The 14,833-nt window shown below is 51.6% G+C and overlaps 6 protein-coding genes across 6 annotated transcripts; 3 read left to right on the top strand and 3 right to left on the bottom strand.

Annotated features, from left to right (window-relative positions):
• Positions 1 to 132: 132 nt before the first annotated feature.
• On the bottom strand, positions 133 to 3,453 carry BKA58DRAFT_21406 (uncharacterized protein). Its single transcript, XM_046166103.1, has 2 exons — positions 3,277 to 3,453; positions 133 to 3,230 (listed from the first exon to the last, which is right to left on the bottom strand). The coding sequence occupies exons 1-2, from the start codon at positions 3,436 to 3,438 to the stop codon at positions 276 to 278; spliced, it is 3,117 nt and encodes a 1,038-aa protein (XP_046031440.1). The 5' UTR covers positions 3,439 to 3,453; the 3' UTR covers positions 133 to 275.
• A 114-nt stretch (positions 3,454 to 3,567) lies between these two features.
• BKA58DRAFT_373512 (Molybdopterin synthase sulfur carrier subunit) lies at positions 3,568 to 4,148 on the top strand. The gene is made up of 2 exons (XM_046169230.1): positions 3,568 to 3,595; positions 3,776 to 4,148. The coding sequence occupies exon 2, from the start codon at positions 3,781 to 3,783 to the stop codon at positions 4,069 to 4,071; it is 291 nt and encodes a 96-aa protein (XP_046031439.1). The 5' UTR covers positions 3,568 to 3,595; positions 3,776 to 3,780; the 3' UTR covers positions 4,072 to 4,148.
• Positions 4,149 to 4,488: 340 nt separating this feature from the next.
• On the top strand, positions 4,489 to 7,442 carry BKA58DRAFT_21385 (uncharacterized protein). The gene is made up of 4 exons (XM_046166095.1): positions 4,489 to 5,315; positions 5,360 to 6,272; positions 6,319 to 6,582; positions 6,630 to 7,442. Exons 1-4 carry the CDS (start codon positions 4,557 to 4,559, stop codon positions 7,322 to 7,324), a joined length of 2,631 nt encoding a protein of 876 aa, XP_046031438.1. The 5' UTR covers positions 4,489 to 4,556; the 3' UTR covers positions 7,325 to 7,442.
• On the bottom strand, positions 7,112 to 8,611 carry BKA58DRAFT_21398 (uncharacterized protein). Its single transcript, XM_046166099.1, has one exon. The coding sequence runs from the start codon at positions 8,497 to 8,499 to the stop codon at positions 7,561 to 7,563; it is 939 nt and encodes a 312-aa protein (XP_046031437.1). The 5' UTR covers positions 8,500 to 8,611; the 3' UTR covers positions 7,112 to 7,560.
• Positions 8,612 to 10,062: 1,451 nt separating this feature from the next.
• BKA58DRAFT_447190 (glutamine-dependent NAD(+) synthetase with GAT domain-containing protein) lies at positions 10,063 to 12,681 on the top strand. Its single transcript, XM_046174220.1, has 4 exons — positions 10,063 to 10,323; positions 10,500 to 10,654; positions 10,703 to 11,438; positions 11,503 to 12,681. The coding sequence occupies exons 1-4, from the start codon at positions 10,183 to 10,185 to the stop codon at positions 12,637 to 12,639; spliced, it is 2,169 nt and encodes a 722-aa protein (XP_046031436.1). The 5' UTR covers positions 10,063 to 10,182; the 3' UTR covers positions 12,640 to 12,681.
• A 42-nt stretch (positions 12,682 to 12,723) lies between these two features.
• BKA58DRAFT_396832 (LicD family-domain-containing protein) lies at positions 12,724 to 13,923 on the bottom strand (the record flags this gene model as incomplete). Its single annotated transcript, XM_046171386.1, has 1 exon — positions 12,724 to 13,923. One exon carries the CDS (start codon positions 13,921 to 13,923, stop codon positions 12,724 to 12,726), a length of 1,200 nt encoding a protein of 399 aa, XP_046031435.1.
• Positions 13,924 to 14,833: the final 910 nt, after the last annotated feature.

Genomic DNA, 14,833 nt, shown 5'->3' with positions numbered 1-14,833 from the left:
TTGTTGCAGTGCTCTATCTTGACCATTTCGCATCACACCATGGTCGTGAATGTGAGGCTGGCAATTTGGAATCGGGTGCGTAATTGAGAGCGATCTGCAATGACGGAGCGCCCGTCCCGTGCTGTAGTACGAAAACGCCTCCTCGCGCCACCGCGGGACGCCAAGCTATTCGCCTGTCAGACATACAGTCTGCTCGGAAGGAAACATGATGCTTATCGATAGAATCCAAGTCTCTGCACGATGGACTTGCACCATAATTTTGACTCCACGATCGCTCAAAGCGCATCGGTGACTCGATCAAGGAGGCGAATCGGCTTGACATAGATCAACCTCGTGAAAAGGTCGACCCTATCTAGCGCTACTTCCCACTCGTCACCTTCTTTATAGTCACCGTTCAGGACAGCTTGGAGACCGTATTCAGGTATGTCGCCAAGGGCGTAACGGCCTGGGCGAACGCGACGAGCCCAGAACTTGAAAGAATCGGGAAGGGCAGCCTCTTTGTAGTTGAGGGCACGGTGAAGCGCCTGGGCGACCCAGAATCGCGTTGAGTGACGCTTGGCTAGGGTAATGATCCGTTCTCGAGGTGAAAGAGTTACAATAGATTCCTGCATTTGTCGTTGCGAGAATGGCAGAGCTTTGTACATGGAAGCCTGGGTCTCATCGAACTTCCTACCGGATTGTGCCTCCCATCGCACAGCGGCTTCGATTTGCCAATGCGCAATCATATCAGAAAATCGACGAAGAGGGCTGGTGACCTTGATGTAGCCAGGGACTCCAATGATTTTATGTGGCAAGGGTGAAGAATGTGCAACAGCCATGCCAAGTGCTTTGGACCATCGCGCAGTGAGATCGAGTCTTACTTTTCCATGCTCTTCGTAGTGAGCCTGGACGAGCTTTTGTAGCTCTTTTGCATTCAAATCTCCACTAGGTGGTTCGACAGTGCCTCTGTACATGACGGGTATGTGCCTTTCCGTGCACCAAGCCGCCGCAGTTCGACCAGCAAGCATCATCATTTCTTCAACGATGTTCTTGGGCCCGATAGTAAGCTGCATAAAGCCTTCTGGTATCGAGTTCGTCACCTCGATGATCGGGTCTCCTTGGATAAAACGTGCCCTGTCCAGAAAGGGAGCGTTCCAACTTAAACCTCCCTGAGTGGCGCTCTCGAAGACACGGGCGTTGACGTTCGAAGTGCCAAATCGAACGCCACCAGCAGCCTTGCGAGAAGCCCATAGGGCTTGAGCTGCAGTATAAAGATCACGCAGTTCTTCGAGTTGACTTGAAGAAACACTCGGCGGCGGCCGCTCCGACCTACGTGGCACCTCTCCGCCAACAACAATTCTTCGGGTGTTCGTAGTGCTGTGATCACCCAGGAGAGTGGCTAACTCGGATGGTGTGATACTGACGATGTTCTGAATGAATCCATGCTGTATCTTTGTTTCTAGCACACTGCCAGCACCATCGATACGGGTACTGAAAGTTATGACCGGACGGTTACGGTCAAGACTGAAGTGGCCTTGACTAGCCCAAATTGGAAGCATTGGGAAAGATCGCTCCGGTGTATAGACAGACTCAGTCATATGCGCGGCGAGCCCAGACAGTGTGTGTGTTTTATCGAAGAATGCTGTTGGGTTTGCGACGTGTACATGGATCCAGAACTCCGAGGTTGCGTCTTTCACTCGTTCAATCGATATGCCATCATCGATCTCCTGAGCGCCGACATCGTCAATGCAATACACCGTGGTCGAACCCCAGTCACGACGTAGGTTCGCCATTGAATCCCGGAAGTCAGGATTCCTTCTTGTTAGCTCCGCTTTAGTGTTGAGTAACTCTAGATTACGAGACAGACGGACAGTGGGCAGCATTAGCTGCTCGTCATAGATCGCTCGATTGTCGTGTGGTGAAATGACTCCGATTTCTTGTAAGAACAATAACCCAGTAGCAGGTTTGATGTTGCTGAGGGTATCGTCAGAAGCTCCGGTATCGCCAAAGACGTCCGAACCATAGAAACCTGACGCTGATATCAAGCTCGCACAAGCAGCATGGAGGCCAGCCATACCCGTGAACTGACCAGTCAGTACCCATGCTTGTAGGAAGTTGATGATCTGCTTATCAGCGCTTGTGAACGGCTCCCCCCAAGTGATGTGCAGATTAGAAGACCCGTTCTGTGCCACCGAAGTCTTACTGGGTCCAAGGCCGCCGTAGGTTGGCTCACGCAATTTTCGACTCTCTGAAATGATCCTGCCAGCTTTTGCCAGGAAATCTATGATATGGGTGGCGCCGTCAGTGCGCCGTCGTCTGGCTTCCGAAGGGCTATTGACAGAGAGGGCAAGGTATTCTCTGTATTCTCGAATCCACTCGTGAACTGTTTCCACGACCTCGACATCAGTTTTGGGTCTGATAGCGAACATGTTTGTCAGACGGTGGTTACGACCATCGGAGCGAAAGCGAAATTCGTTGTGATTCAAAGCCTTTCGCACTGCTAGAAGCGCTGCTGGCGATGGTACCCAATCGGGGGACCCCCGCGCGAGCAGAAACTTGGCAATCTGTGTCAGTGTCATCATCCGTGTTCTCGTCTTGTCTGCCAGGATATCATAAGCTGTGTCTAGAACCGGAGCATTCTTTCGGTAGATCTTCTCGGCTTCCTCCGTCATATTTTCAAGGCTCGCTATCACAGGGGCAGCGGAGTCTCGAGGGACGTGAACCTCGCCCTTGGGATTAGCCGCGCCGGGATCTGTGGGTAGAAATGGAATGAGCGGCTGGAGAAGTGCTGGGTCGATGCAGCCTTGGATGGCGAAGGAGACCCGACTTATGATCGAATGTGTCCATCTGCCGTTGACGGAGAAGAATTGACTGTCGTTGTTCAGTTGCTGCACGAACACAGCAAGTACAGGTTCACGACCCGGTTGTGAAAGCTCCACCACATCGCCAGGCTTCAAGAACAGCCCGATCGTAATCACTTCTTCGCCCTCGTCTTCCTCAGCAGCATCCCACTCATTCTCTCTCGCGTCTTCGTCGGCCTTGAATGCAGACGACAGCTTCGATAGGCCATTTTGTATGTCTTCACGTTCGGGGTGGTTCTCGAATGCTGAAAGCACTTCCTCGGTCGGTCCACCAAACTGATGTTGCCACTGCTCGAGGTATTCGCGGATTGCAACACCCTCAGGTCGAGGAAGAAGAGACGGTTCCGGAGGCGGTGTGGGAATGGCGGTATGTGATGATAGTGGCGAGCGCTGATATCTGTCAGTTTGTGAACGGCGTACTGGGCGAATCACTTACACTGCCAGTGACATGAAGCGCCCGCCTTGGTGTTTGCGCAACTTTCAATGTAGAAATTCCGCGAGAAAATCGTATCTGCCGAGAGGCACCTCTCTGGCTTAGCAAGCGCCATTGGCATTGCAGGCATACATAGCCTGCAGCCTGCTGAAAATGAGGATACATTTTGAGGCGAATGGTGAATGATGTCGTCAATACAAAAAGTGCGGCGGAGGCAAGGCGCGCTCCAAAGATGGTCTGTGCAGAGACGCTAATGGCTGCGCGAACTCACATGTTCCTCCGCACACCTCCATCCTTCTTTCCTACACCTCACACGCCCAAGGTATGTACATCGTCTCCTTTCACTCAACTCCGTTTCATGATGTATTCAAAATTATAGCATGTATTATCCGACTGTCGCTTCGGCGTCATACTGCGGAGCAAATTTTTTCCTGATTGAATTTTCAATGTTCCCACTTAGGACTTGATGATGTCGCGACACAATTCTGACATTTCTCAACAGGCATCATGGCACCCGCCAAAGCGCCTGCGGGCCACTTTTCGATCCTGTACTTTGCGGCAGCCTCCACCTTTACTGGCAAGACAAGCGAACATCTTCCTGCACCCGTCAGAGCTCGCGATGTCTTTGCTATGCTGGAGGAGCGGTACCCGGATATTCGTAACAAGGTGCTGAGCAGCTGCGCGATGACAATCAACATGGAGTACGTCGACGTTGGCGAAGATGATGCCGAGGACGCGAACAAGCAGATCGTGGAAGGCGATGAGGTCGCCATTATCCCACCTGTTAGCTCAGGATGAGCTCAGCGGGATGGTCTATGTGCTTTATAATGTTATGAACTCTATCTACAGCTTTAATATATTCATTGCAGCTTTGACGAGCTTTTTTGTTATGTACAGTTGCATGCGATATGACAGAGTAGTCATGCTAGAGCCTCGACACAAGCACTGCTGTAATTCCCATTGACGCCTCAGTCCATGCAATTGGAGAGGGGAATCAAATACCGACTTTCCGTAGAATTGTAAAACTTACTTGCTCAGAAGTCTACATTACATTGGAGTGTTTTAAGCTCTTATCTTTATACTGATGTAGACGGCAGCGCATTTGTACAAGGTGATAGACAAAAACAAAAGTGAATAGCTATAGGCCAAGTTTGGCTTGGCGCACGCACTGACACCTGAACGCCGAGGGTTCTGACAACTTTACCCACAGGCGGAAGTTCGGTCACTATACTACCGACGCCGACAGTTACTGGACTTAAGATTCGAGTTGCAGGTTGCTCGCGATGGCAGACCACGAAATCGACCCAAGATTGTTTTCGAGTGCCTCCTCGGTGCAACCCTCACGGCCTCAGGCATACGCGGCGTCTGCACAACAACAGCATAATACCGGCCACCCTTACTATCTTCCATCACCGACAACACAACACCAACCCCCGCAGCTGTCACAGCTGTCGCAGCCCGCCCCACTAGGGAACATTCTTGATCCTGCCCTTGCGCAGACATCGCCGACGGGACCAGAGACAGAACACGATGACGACGAGCACGACGACGCGCATGACCACGACACCCCTGGTTCTGGCAAATCCCCTGCTGACCTCAAGCGCCCGCGAGCATGCGATTCATGTCGAGGACTGAAGGTCCGCTGCGACCAAGAGCGACCTGATGTATCATGCAGACGATGCGCAAAAGCAGGCCGACCTTGCATCACAACACCGCCGACACGGAAGCGCCAGAAGAAGGCCGACAGCAGAGTCGCCGAGCTCGAACGCAAGATCGATGCGTTGACAGCTACACTACACGCGCAAAAGACGGGAGTACCGGAAATGAGGCATCATGGAGGCATACCACAACCGGACGCCAACGCCAGCACCAACACGATGCCCATGCCGGTTGAGGGTCAATATCGAATGGGAACACTGGAACACGACTGGGCTCAGCCGCCGACGGCCAGATACCCAGACATACCAGCCGGCTATGGTCCGGCACAGAGCTTGCAGAGAGGGCCCGAGCCGAAGCGTAGGAAGATGGACAATGCGCACGCTGTGAGTTGAATCAATGGTACGTGAAGCCAAAACTAACATTCCAGACGATTCCCGAGGACATGGATGCTATTCATCGCGATCTAGCAGAGCACCCGGAAATGCGACGAACAAGCAAGAACAAGATTCACGCCGACCATTCACACATCACTCCTTTGATCGACAATCTCATGACACCGGACATTGCGGAGCGGGTTTTCCTCCGTTACGTGAACGAGATTTGTCCACATTTCCCTGCCGTACCTTTCCCTCCTGGTACGACAGCCCGTGAAGTCCGAGAGAAGAAACCGCTTCTGTTCCTCGCTGTTCTGGCTGGGTCTTCGCATGGAAGTGCAGAACAATTGGTCTCGCAAGAGACGCAACGCGAGTTGACCAAGCTTCTCAAAGATCAGCTTGCCGACATCATTTGGCGCAACGGAGAAAAGTCGCTCGAAATCGTTCAGGCATTACACATATCTGTGCTTTGGTATCGGCCGCCTCTTCACTTTGAGCAGCACAACTTCTACATGATGGTCAATTGCGCTGCCGTAATGGCTCTTGACCTGGGTCTCGGAAGAAAGGCAACTCCAAATGTCATGAAACTTTCGGTTGGTCCGTTCAAAAGGTACCATCCCAACTCTAGCAGTGTGGAAGCCCGTCGGACATTCCTTGTTTGTTACTATCTCTGCATGAGTATTACCATGGTTCTGCGACGACCGATTCTGCTCCGCTGGACCAATTACATGGCGGAGAGTGTTCGCATACTTGAGACCTCGCCCGAGGCATTGCCTTCAGACAGACTACTTTGCCAGCAGGTTAAGATGGCGCATATAGGAGAAAAAATCTCAGTGGAGTTCTGCATGGACGACCCTTCAGTCGAGGTCACCATTTCCGATCCAAAAGTCATCTATGCTCTGAAGATTTTTGAGAATGAGCTCAGCTCACTCAGGGAGGAGAATTCCGCTTTGGGTGAAATCGATCGTACGTTGTAGCAGTCATGATTCATTGCGTCTACTGACAGTCGTAGCAACCCTTCGCTTAGCAGAACACGTCACGAACCTATACCTGCATGAAATTGCACTGCACCAAAATCAAGGCTCCGCCGATTTACAACCCCCTTTTGTTTCAGATACGCTATCGCCGTCTCTACCATCTGGAGTGAAGAAAGATGTACCAGCTGGCCCAGCACACATAGGTGCTCTGGGTGACTGTCTCACTGCTACACACGGCATCCTAGACACGATCCTAAGTATCGAACTTGACATCCTGCTGACTCTGCCTGTCATTTTCTGTAAGGTGCCCTATTTCCATTGCAATATACGCGCTGACAGAATCCAGGCGTACGAGCCATTTACGCGATCGTCTGCTTGATGAAGATGTGGGTATCAGTCACTAGCTCCGGCGAAGTGGGTAGTATCATCAACCAGGAAGATCTCAAGATCGAGGCCTATACCGAGCAACTGGTCTCAATGTTCAATGCCATTGTCTCCCGCGATGCTCAATCGCCCCATGGAAAGTTCTACTTCGTTGCAAAGCGCCTCCAAGAGCGATTCGCCCACATCAAAGAGGGTGCCGCTGGCGAGCATCAAACGGATCCCGAATACGATCCCACCCGAAACAACAGTCAAACTTCCCGACCTTCCACGCGCCAAGCACCTGCAAACCAAACCCCGCTTCACCTTCTCTCAGAAGTCGCAATGGGTAGCAGCAACAATGTCGCTTCTCAGCAGCAGCAGACGCAAGCGCAGGCGCAATCTCGTTCTCAGCAACAAGCTCAAGCCGCCCTACAGGCCCATGCGCAGCATTCTCAGCAAGCCATGTCGAACTGGTATCCCAGCATGAACGCACAGTCTACACCAGATATGATGGGTCTTGGCACACAACAACCATTCGATATCAACTTCGATTTTACTCAGTTTGATCTAGGCACAGGCTCGGATGCAGATCTGTCAGCATTGTTCATTCCCGATTCAATGGCGATGTGGGGTTACCCTGCCGACCCCAACATGCAGGGTGGTTACAATGGCTACTGAGGTCCACTGCAGGCTACATAAGCGTGAAAACATACATTTGTAAAATCGTGGTGTAATTTAGACTTCTGAGTCACTGTATTGTATCGTTTGTGAACTCACTATCCATATAGAAGTACAAAACTGTGTAACACTACAAGGCATACTATACTGGGCGCAAACCATTTGCTCAAGCAATAACCCATTGTTCTCAGCCCCCGACAGCGCCCTGATAGTACACACTGTCGCGCCATGTATCATCACTCCAACTTGAAGTCGTTCTTTCTCAAAAACGCCTCCAATCCCGTCAACTCCCCCTTTGCCTGCTCCTTCGCCCATTGAACTGCCTCCTCCTGCCCCTTGCCATAATACCCATACTCCCTGTTCAACACCCACATCTCATACAATTGCTCCCGGAACCCCTCTGGGAAGAACCCCTTGACTACCTCATCTGGAAGCTGAACATGCGTAACCGTCTTCCCCGTCACCTTACTCATGATCGCCGCGACCTCGTCCGGGGTATACAACGCCTCTGCTGCAGCAAAAAACTTGCCGGCGTATTTTTCTGGTTCAGCAAGGATAGCCCCAACCCACTTCCCCGTTTCGGTGATGTCGATATATGGTACAGGTGTATCCCCCGGCAAGATATCCCCTAACACGAACGTCCCATCATTCGCGGGAGAAGGCCGGGGCTTCATCCTCCCCTCCAGGTTCTGCATGAAAGATGCCGGAGCAAAGAACGCGCTCTGAACAGGTAAGCCCCGGATATACTCTTCGATCTCAGCTTTATCGTCAAAGTGCTCCACGTTCTTCAACTTCCCGTTGCTGATCTTGGATGGGTGCGACATGGAGCTAAATATGATGTATTTGACACCTTGTTTGATGGCTTCGCTGCATACGGCGCGTGCTTGACGTGTTTCGACTTCGCGCGTTGAGCCGGTGTACTGCGTTGTTGTTATGAGGAAGACGTGCGTGCAGCCTGCTAAGGCGGAGGGGAGCGTCGTGGGGTCGTCCATGTCGGCTGCAGATAGCTCTGCGCCGAGGGACTGCAGCTCTTGCATTTTGGGTGATGTGGTGGACCGCGAAAGGGCGCGGACGTTGTAGAGGGCTGAGAGGGAGGGGTCGGTGAGGATGGTGCGGGCGACGGAGTTGCCTTGGTTGCCTGTCGCACCGAAGATGGCGATTGTAGACTTGGACATCTTGGAGGGTTGGTGGTTGGTGAGGCTGTGGAATGATGTCGTGTTTGGATTTGAGTGTCGTTGAAGAGGTGATGAGACGGTGATAGTAGGTATGTTGGTACATATAAGTGTTGATGGACACCTACCTTATATACCTTGAAGACTGCTCCGGTATATTGTTTAATCTGGTCCGGTTGCTTCTTGAACCAAGCCACATATATGCGGCCATGGTAAGACTCACGGAACTAGTCATCGGAGTTTACAGCTCTAAAACCATCTGAAGTTTTCAAACGTTGGGAGTCTTCAACACGGCAAAAGGTCGTTGCACAATACGATTGAGCTAGCATATCGACCCAATAGCATCGCATCTTTACAATATCCTAGATTTAAGGCCGCAGACGCGAGTGTTGTTGATGCTGGTGTCGTGGAGATGGATATCGGAGATGCTGGGTTCTCCGACCCGGATCTTCGGCTCCGAGTTGGCGGATCCAGCACTGGAGAGCTCTTAACTCCACTAAACACCATGACCTCCCAGCTTCGCCTTTCCACATCGCGCACTTCGTCATGAGCACCAGCGGGTACACCTCGTGCCTATGACGCAAAATTCGTCTTACACTCTAGTCCGCCCCAGGTTCCGACGATGACCTGGCCGTGAAAACGTTCAACCGTCCTTCATTACGTCATGCGTCGTTGTTCAAACCTGGCCAGATTAAGTGAAGGACATCCCTTCCATAACTATGATACGAAGTGTAACGGCGAAGACGAACTCAGCCACTAAGATGATGCAATTGATCAACTCAACAAGTTCTGGCAGATCCTCCTGGGCTAACTACCGGTCACGAACGCAGCAGCAACGAATATGCATACCTCAGTTGTTCAACATCTGCATTGGCGCAGCGGCAACAAGCAGAAGCCCATTAAAACCCTCCCGTTGTGTCGAAGTCCAGCTTTCGTCTGACACATCATGACGGCCTGACCAACACGACTGGATCCGTACCTTGTGCATAAGACAGGGCAACTTTACCAACTTCACGGGAAGGATGTCGGCGATCGAATCCTACAGATCAGATGTCATCAATATATGATAGTCTCTGTGAATTCTTTTCCAAGCAGTCCATCTCGTTTAATAAAAGGGGGTTGAGAAGGGATTACTCATACAAGCATGGCCTCTAACACCTCAAGTCCTTCCTAGGTTGGACATTACGACTCAACGTACGCGAACACCCAAAACCTTGCAGACCACCAACAATACAGTAGAATCTTGTCGCCCCATTCTTCGGCTGTCCTCAAATGGGGTAATACTCGCTGGTCCCCCTTGGGTTTGGTGGCCGCTGCAGGCAGAAGAGAGGAAGGTAATCCCTTTGCATCGGCATCGTGGTTCATCACACCACGCTAATGCGAACTGGTCTATCCCTTAGGTACACAATATCGTTCATAAACAATGGCTATTCACCAAGTCGATAACGCTCAACGTGGTTTTGTTGATCGTTTGCCCCATTGTCACGACTCGATTGCGACACCGGAAAGATATCCACAATTTAACATTCATCTCATTCCTTCTCAAATCTGTTGGGTTTAGCGGTTACTGCAAATTGTCGCCTTCCTTCCTTCCTTGCACACTGCGACTTCTCAACTAATTTTGGACCACCGTGAACAGCTCCATTGAATTTCTTTATTGCGAGACTCGTCTCAAGCAATCACATCATGAGTCGCCAGATCGTCGTTGCATCATGCTCGCTTGCTCAGTGGGCTCTAGATTGGGAGGGCAACTCTATCCGTATCAAGCAGAGCATCCGTGAAGCGAAAGCCAAGGGTGCTACGTTGCGCGCCGGTCCAGAATTGGAAGTAAGTCATCGTTTTGTTTATCGTACTCTGAAGGCGTTCTTTCACGCCTAGCCTATTTCTATGTAACACTGTCTCGAAATTCTGCTATTCATAGGGAGTCTTGTGTTTCCCATGGTTACCTACATACTAGTCGTTGGGCATATCTGCTCTACCGTTGTTCCCGCTGACCAAAGTAGGTTTGTGGATACGGCTGTCATGATCACTTCTACGAAGACGAACTATACGCCAATTGCTGGGAAGTATTCACCGGCGTCCTCAAGGACGAGTGTTGTGACAACATGCTTGTGGACATCGGTATGCCAATCATGCATCACAACTTTCGATACATCTGGTAAGCACGTTCATTTTTCGCTCCAATACTTTACTTACACCCCGTCAGCAGAGTGGTAGCATACAACGGTAGAATTGTTTCAATACATCCTAAAACAACTTTGAGGATTGACGGCAATTATAATGAGTCGAGATGGTTCACTGCGTGGGATCCTGCTGTTCCACTCGAAGCATTCCCCCTACCAGACTTCATTGCGGACATGCAGGGCACCAGAGTGGTGCCCTTCGGCAGTGCTCTACTCTCCACCTTAGGTGCGTGTATTGGCGCCATTACATCCGACGAGTTGATTGGGCTCAAGAACTTGCTTCCAACAGCGTTGAGTTCGACAAGCGCTGATGTCTTGACGGTTTCTGCAGCCAATCACTTCAGTGTTGGAAACTTTGACTCCATAGTTGCTTCGCTGCAAGGTATCAGCAAAGACATTGGAGGTGTCATTCTATACTCAAACCAGCATGGCTGCGACGGTGATCAGACCTACTACGACGGCGGCCCGATGATTCTAGTCAACGGAGAAATAGTTTCTCAGGGCCCAAGGTTTTCGGTCCACGATGTCGAGCTGGTAACAGCTGTTGTCGATCTGGAAGAGGTTCAATCGTATCGGGCGAAACAAGCAGTCTCGGAGCCGCTTGATGATCTAACTGCGCCTCGTGTAGACGTGGCATGCAGTTTGTATCGTCCTGAGCTTGTCGCCCTCAACCCAGCCCACCATCACCCTATTGCTGGGAGCCCAATCATCCACACTCTGGAAGAAGAGATCGCCATGGGACCAGCCTGTTATCTTTGGGTAAGTTGCGGCAGTACGAACTGGATGTGAGACATACGCTGACTTCGTATCTTCACCTTTGTAGCATTACCTCCGCCGCAGCAAATGTGTCGGCTTTCTAGCGCCACTCAGCGGCGGTATTGACTCGTGCTCGACATCTGTGATGGTTTTGAGTATGTGTTACCTGGTTTTCGACGCGCTTCAAGACGGAAACGAGGTCGCATCAGACATCCAGCGCATCACGGGATCAAGCGACTGGCGGCCCAAGAGCCCTCAAGAGCTCTGCAACCGCATTTTGCACACAGTATACATGGGCATGTCAGAATGCTCGTCTGAAGAGACACGTTCACGAGCTCAGCGTCTCGCAGAAGGCATGGGCGCCCACCACATCAGCATGTCCATCGACACGGTCTATCGAGCTGAACGAGATCTTCTTCCCCAGTACACAGGCTTCACCCCCGATTTCCGAGGCTCCTCAGCCGAGAACCTCGCACTCCAGAACCTGCAAGCACGTATCCGCTCAACTACAGCGTACTACCTCGCCCGTACCCTCCCCAATATACGCGGCCGCCCCGGCGGAGGCGGCCTCCTCGTCCTGAGCTCCGTCAACGTGGAAGAGTCCCTCAGGGGCAACTTGACAAAGCACGATTGCAGCTCAGCAGACCTCAGCCCCATCGGAAGCATCTCCAAAATCCAGCTCCGATCCTTCATCCGCTGGGCGCGCACCGCTTTCACACTGCCAATATTAGACGAGTTCCTCGACGCCACCCCTCGTGCTGAACTCGAACCCGCTAGCTTCGGTTCATGCGACGACAAAGAAAACGGTATGACGCACCAAGAGCTTTTCGTATTCGCCAAGCTCCGAAGTGAAGAGCGGCTGGGGCCATTCGACATGTTCCAACGTCTGCTCAGTGATTGGCAGGATATGAAGAGTGCGAGGGAAGTGGGCGATTTGGTCAAGCGGTTCTGGACTTTCTATGGTAACAACAGGCATAAGATGGCGGCGGTGACGCCAGCGATTCATGCGGCAGGATATAATCCTGATAACAGGTTTGATCAGAGACCCATGTTGTATCCGCGGTTCGAACATAGTTGGGCATTCAAGAGGATTGATGGGGTGGTTGATGAGCTGCAGCGTAGAGTCAAGATGGAAGAAGATGAGGAAATACGCTTTGAGGAAGTGGGTTTTGGAGACGAACCGCGCGTAAAGGCAAGGCTGTAGACATGGACTCTAGATGAAGGGATTTAATTAGATGGGAATGGTCTTACACTGTACTGAATCATCTTTGTACACGGATTTGTTATCCTATTCGACCCACCTTCCCCTCTCAACATCCAATTGTACCCCCTCCTCCTTCAGCGCTCCCTCAAGCGCGCCGTGTCCCTTCCACCCATGTCCAATTCTTCCCGTACTGCTCAACCTCCCCAAATCCCTTCCATTCTTCTCTCTGAAATAGGCTTTCTGGTCCTCCGTCGGCCCTTTCTTATTCCACTGCCCCGTCTTTTTATTAAACTGATATCCGTTGTACCAATCCTCGGTCAGAGCATCTGATCCATATTCCTCTAGCAGCAGCTCCTCATACGCGTACGGGACTCTCACGTCTACGCCTTCAAGGGTGGATTGGCGGAGGGGAAAGATCTGGGTGGAGAGATAGGCGTGGGTGTCTTTGACGTAGAGTAATGTCTCGTCGTCGAAGGTGTCAGGGTCGGATTCGTGGGCTGAGGGGTGAGTACTGGAGTAGGGAGAGTCGGCGAGGGAATTCTGTTGGGAGGCGGGTGCGACGTGGAGTGTTGTGATGTCAATATACAGGCCGTTGTTTACATCGATCCAGCGTATGTCGATGTGGTTGTAGATGTCTGATGTAGATTTGTTGGTGTAGTTTGGGTTTACCTCTAGGAGGTATTTCTTGCCCTGTTTCCTAATGTCTTCTTCCCAGGCCAGACGCTTCGAGCGCGTCTCTGCATCTTCATCCTGGTGCTCCAAGCCGAGCAGGTTTCTTGTCTGCGTGACATGGCCCTCCTCGTTGTCTGGCGCAAGTTCAAGCCCTAGTTCTCGAGCATTGAACTGATGGATGGTCATATTCCACCATGTACCCAATTCTCGTGCGCCGTCCTCTTCTACGAGGAAATCCAAGTCTTTATCCCACGGCATCAAGCTTCTGCCCCACCACCATCCCAGCAGACATCCATGCATAATCCACGTCTGTACACCAATCCTCTCCATGGTATCCGTGTACGCCTTCAACATGAGCCTGAGATGCCATATACGTTCTTGGAAGGGCACCTCGGAGGATGCGAAACGTCCATCGTAGTGGCTGTTGAACGTGGATTCGTAAAAGTATTTGGTCGGCGCGTGCGCGTAGGTATGCCCATTGGAAAAGGAGTTGACCAGGGGCGTGAGGCCGCGGAATGAGCGGAAAGGTGTGCTGCGGCGTTCGAGAGGGAGCGAGGTGGTGAGGTGTAGGAAGTGCGTGAGCAGAACCATAAGTTCTACAGGAAGTCTCATCGTGACTGGGGCCTTGTCGGTATGAAGCGCATTGTTCTATCGTCTCGTTATCGCGGTTCGGGGTATTTTCGATTCAATGTCGATGACGCTATAACGGGAGAAGATGCATGTAGCCAAAGTGAAGCATAAGAGCGCAATCACGGAATTGTCAAACGAGATTATCGACAAGACGATTGAGAGAGGGTCGCAAAGACCCGTTGTCGTGTTTCTACATGGTGGGCGAAGGAGCGGAATTCAATGATGGGCCAACGCGCAGAGCCAAGGACGATCAAGCATGCGCTAAGATCTCTCACTCGCCCACGCCGCCGGCCTCATTGTTCTAGCCCGCATGGATTCTCTGGGGCTAATCGGCTAGCGTGTCATTCGAAGCTGCTGTGAATGTGGAGCCCGTTCATGCCGATTGTGCGTTCGCAGTATCGTTGTCGATAAGGACGTCTACTCACGTTGCATCCTGTGTTGTGTGGTGTTGTTGTTATTTGAGGCTAAGGGAGTGCAAGTGCGGGCCAGCCACGTGAAAACGAAGTCTGGAAGGCTATACTGCGCGTCGTCTAGGCTGGGACCGCACGTGCGATGCAGCGTCGTAACCACTCGTCTCGCTGGATATGGCGTACGAGACAGTGATTGAAACAGAGCTTTCCGGCGCTGGCAGTAGCATAGCACAGAATCCTCGTACAAAAACTTGATTGTGTTATCGAGCGCTATTTACCCAGTCGATCATCCCCGCTGTACCACACAATGATGTACAGGCACGATCCGACGCGCTATTAGCTGGCGAAAGTGCGCTTCGGTCCGCCAAGAGACTCGGGTCCAGAGGAGAAGGACTCCATTATTGTGTTATGATAACGCTAATGTACGAACTTGAGAGCTGCATAAGGGCATGAAGCTTATAATCAACTTCGTCGTCATCACC

The sequence above is a fragment of the Alternaria rosae genome, assembly GCF_020736505.1.
Source record: "Alternaria rosae strain MPI-PUGE-AT-0040 chromosome Unknown BKA58scaffold_1, whole genome shotgun sequence".
Taxonomy (NCBI): Eukaryota; Fungi; Ascomycota; class Dothideomycetes; order Pleosporales; family Pleosporaceae; genus Alternaria; species Alternaria rosae.
The sequence above is the reverse complement of the archived record's forward strand: the minus strand, read 5'-3'. Positions and strand labels throughout refer to the sequence as shown.

Bases quoted from the DNA above. Each gene is read 5' to 3' on its own strand.
- BKA58DRAFT_21406 (XM_046166103.1), bottom strand. From the start codon at position 3,438: ATGTATCCTCATTTTCAGCAGGCTGCAGGCTATGTATGCCTGCAATGC. The intron at 3,231-3,276 runs GTAAGTGATTCG...GACAGATATCAG, and splicing joins CGCTTCATGTCACTGGCAGT to CGCTCGCCACTATCATCACA.
- BKA58DRAFT_373512 (XM_046169230.1), top strand. From the start codon at position 3,781: ATGGCACCCGCCAAAGCGCCTGCGGGCCACTTTTCGATCCTGTACTTT.
- BKA58DRAFT_21385 (XM_046166095.1), top strand. From the start codon at position 4,557: ATGGCAGACCACGAAATCGACCCAAGATTGTTTTCGAGTGCCTCCTCG. The intron at 6,273-6,318 runs GTACGTTGTAGC...TGACAGTCGTAG, and splicing joins CGCTTTGGGTGAAATCGATC to CAACCCTTCGCTTAGCAGAA. The intron at 6,583-6,629 runs GTAAGGTGCCCT...GACAGAATCCAG, and splicing joins GACTCTGCCTGTCATTTTCT to GCGTACGAGCCATTTACGCG.
- BKA58DRAFT_21398 (XM_046166099.1), bottom strand. From the start codon at position 8,499: ATGTCCAAGTCTACAATCGCCATCTTCGGTGCGACAGGCAACCAAGGC.
- BKA58DRAFT_447190 (XM_046174220.1), top strand. From the start codon at position 10,183: ATGAGTCGCCAGATCGTCGTTGCATCATGCTCGCTTGCTCAGTGGGCT. The intron at 10,324-10,499 runs GTAAGTCATCGT...TGACCAAAGTAG, and splicing joins GCGCCGGTCCAGAATTGGAA to GTTTGTGGATACGGCTGTCA. The intron at 11,439-11,502 runs GTAAGTTGCGGC...TCACCTTTGTAG, and splicing joins GACCAGCCTGTTATCTTTGG to CATTACCTCCGCCGCAGCAA.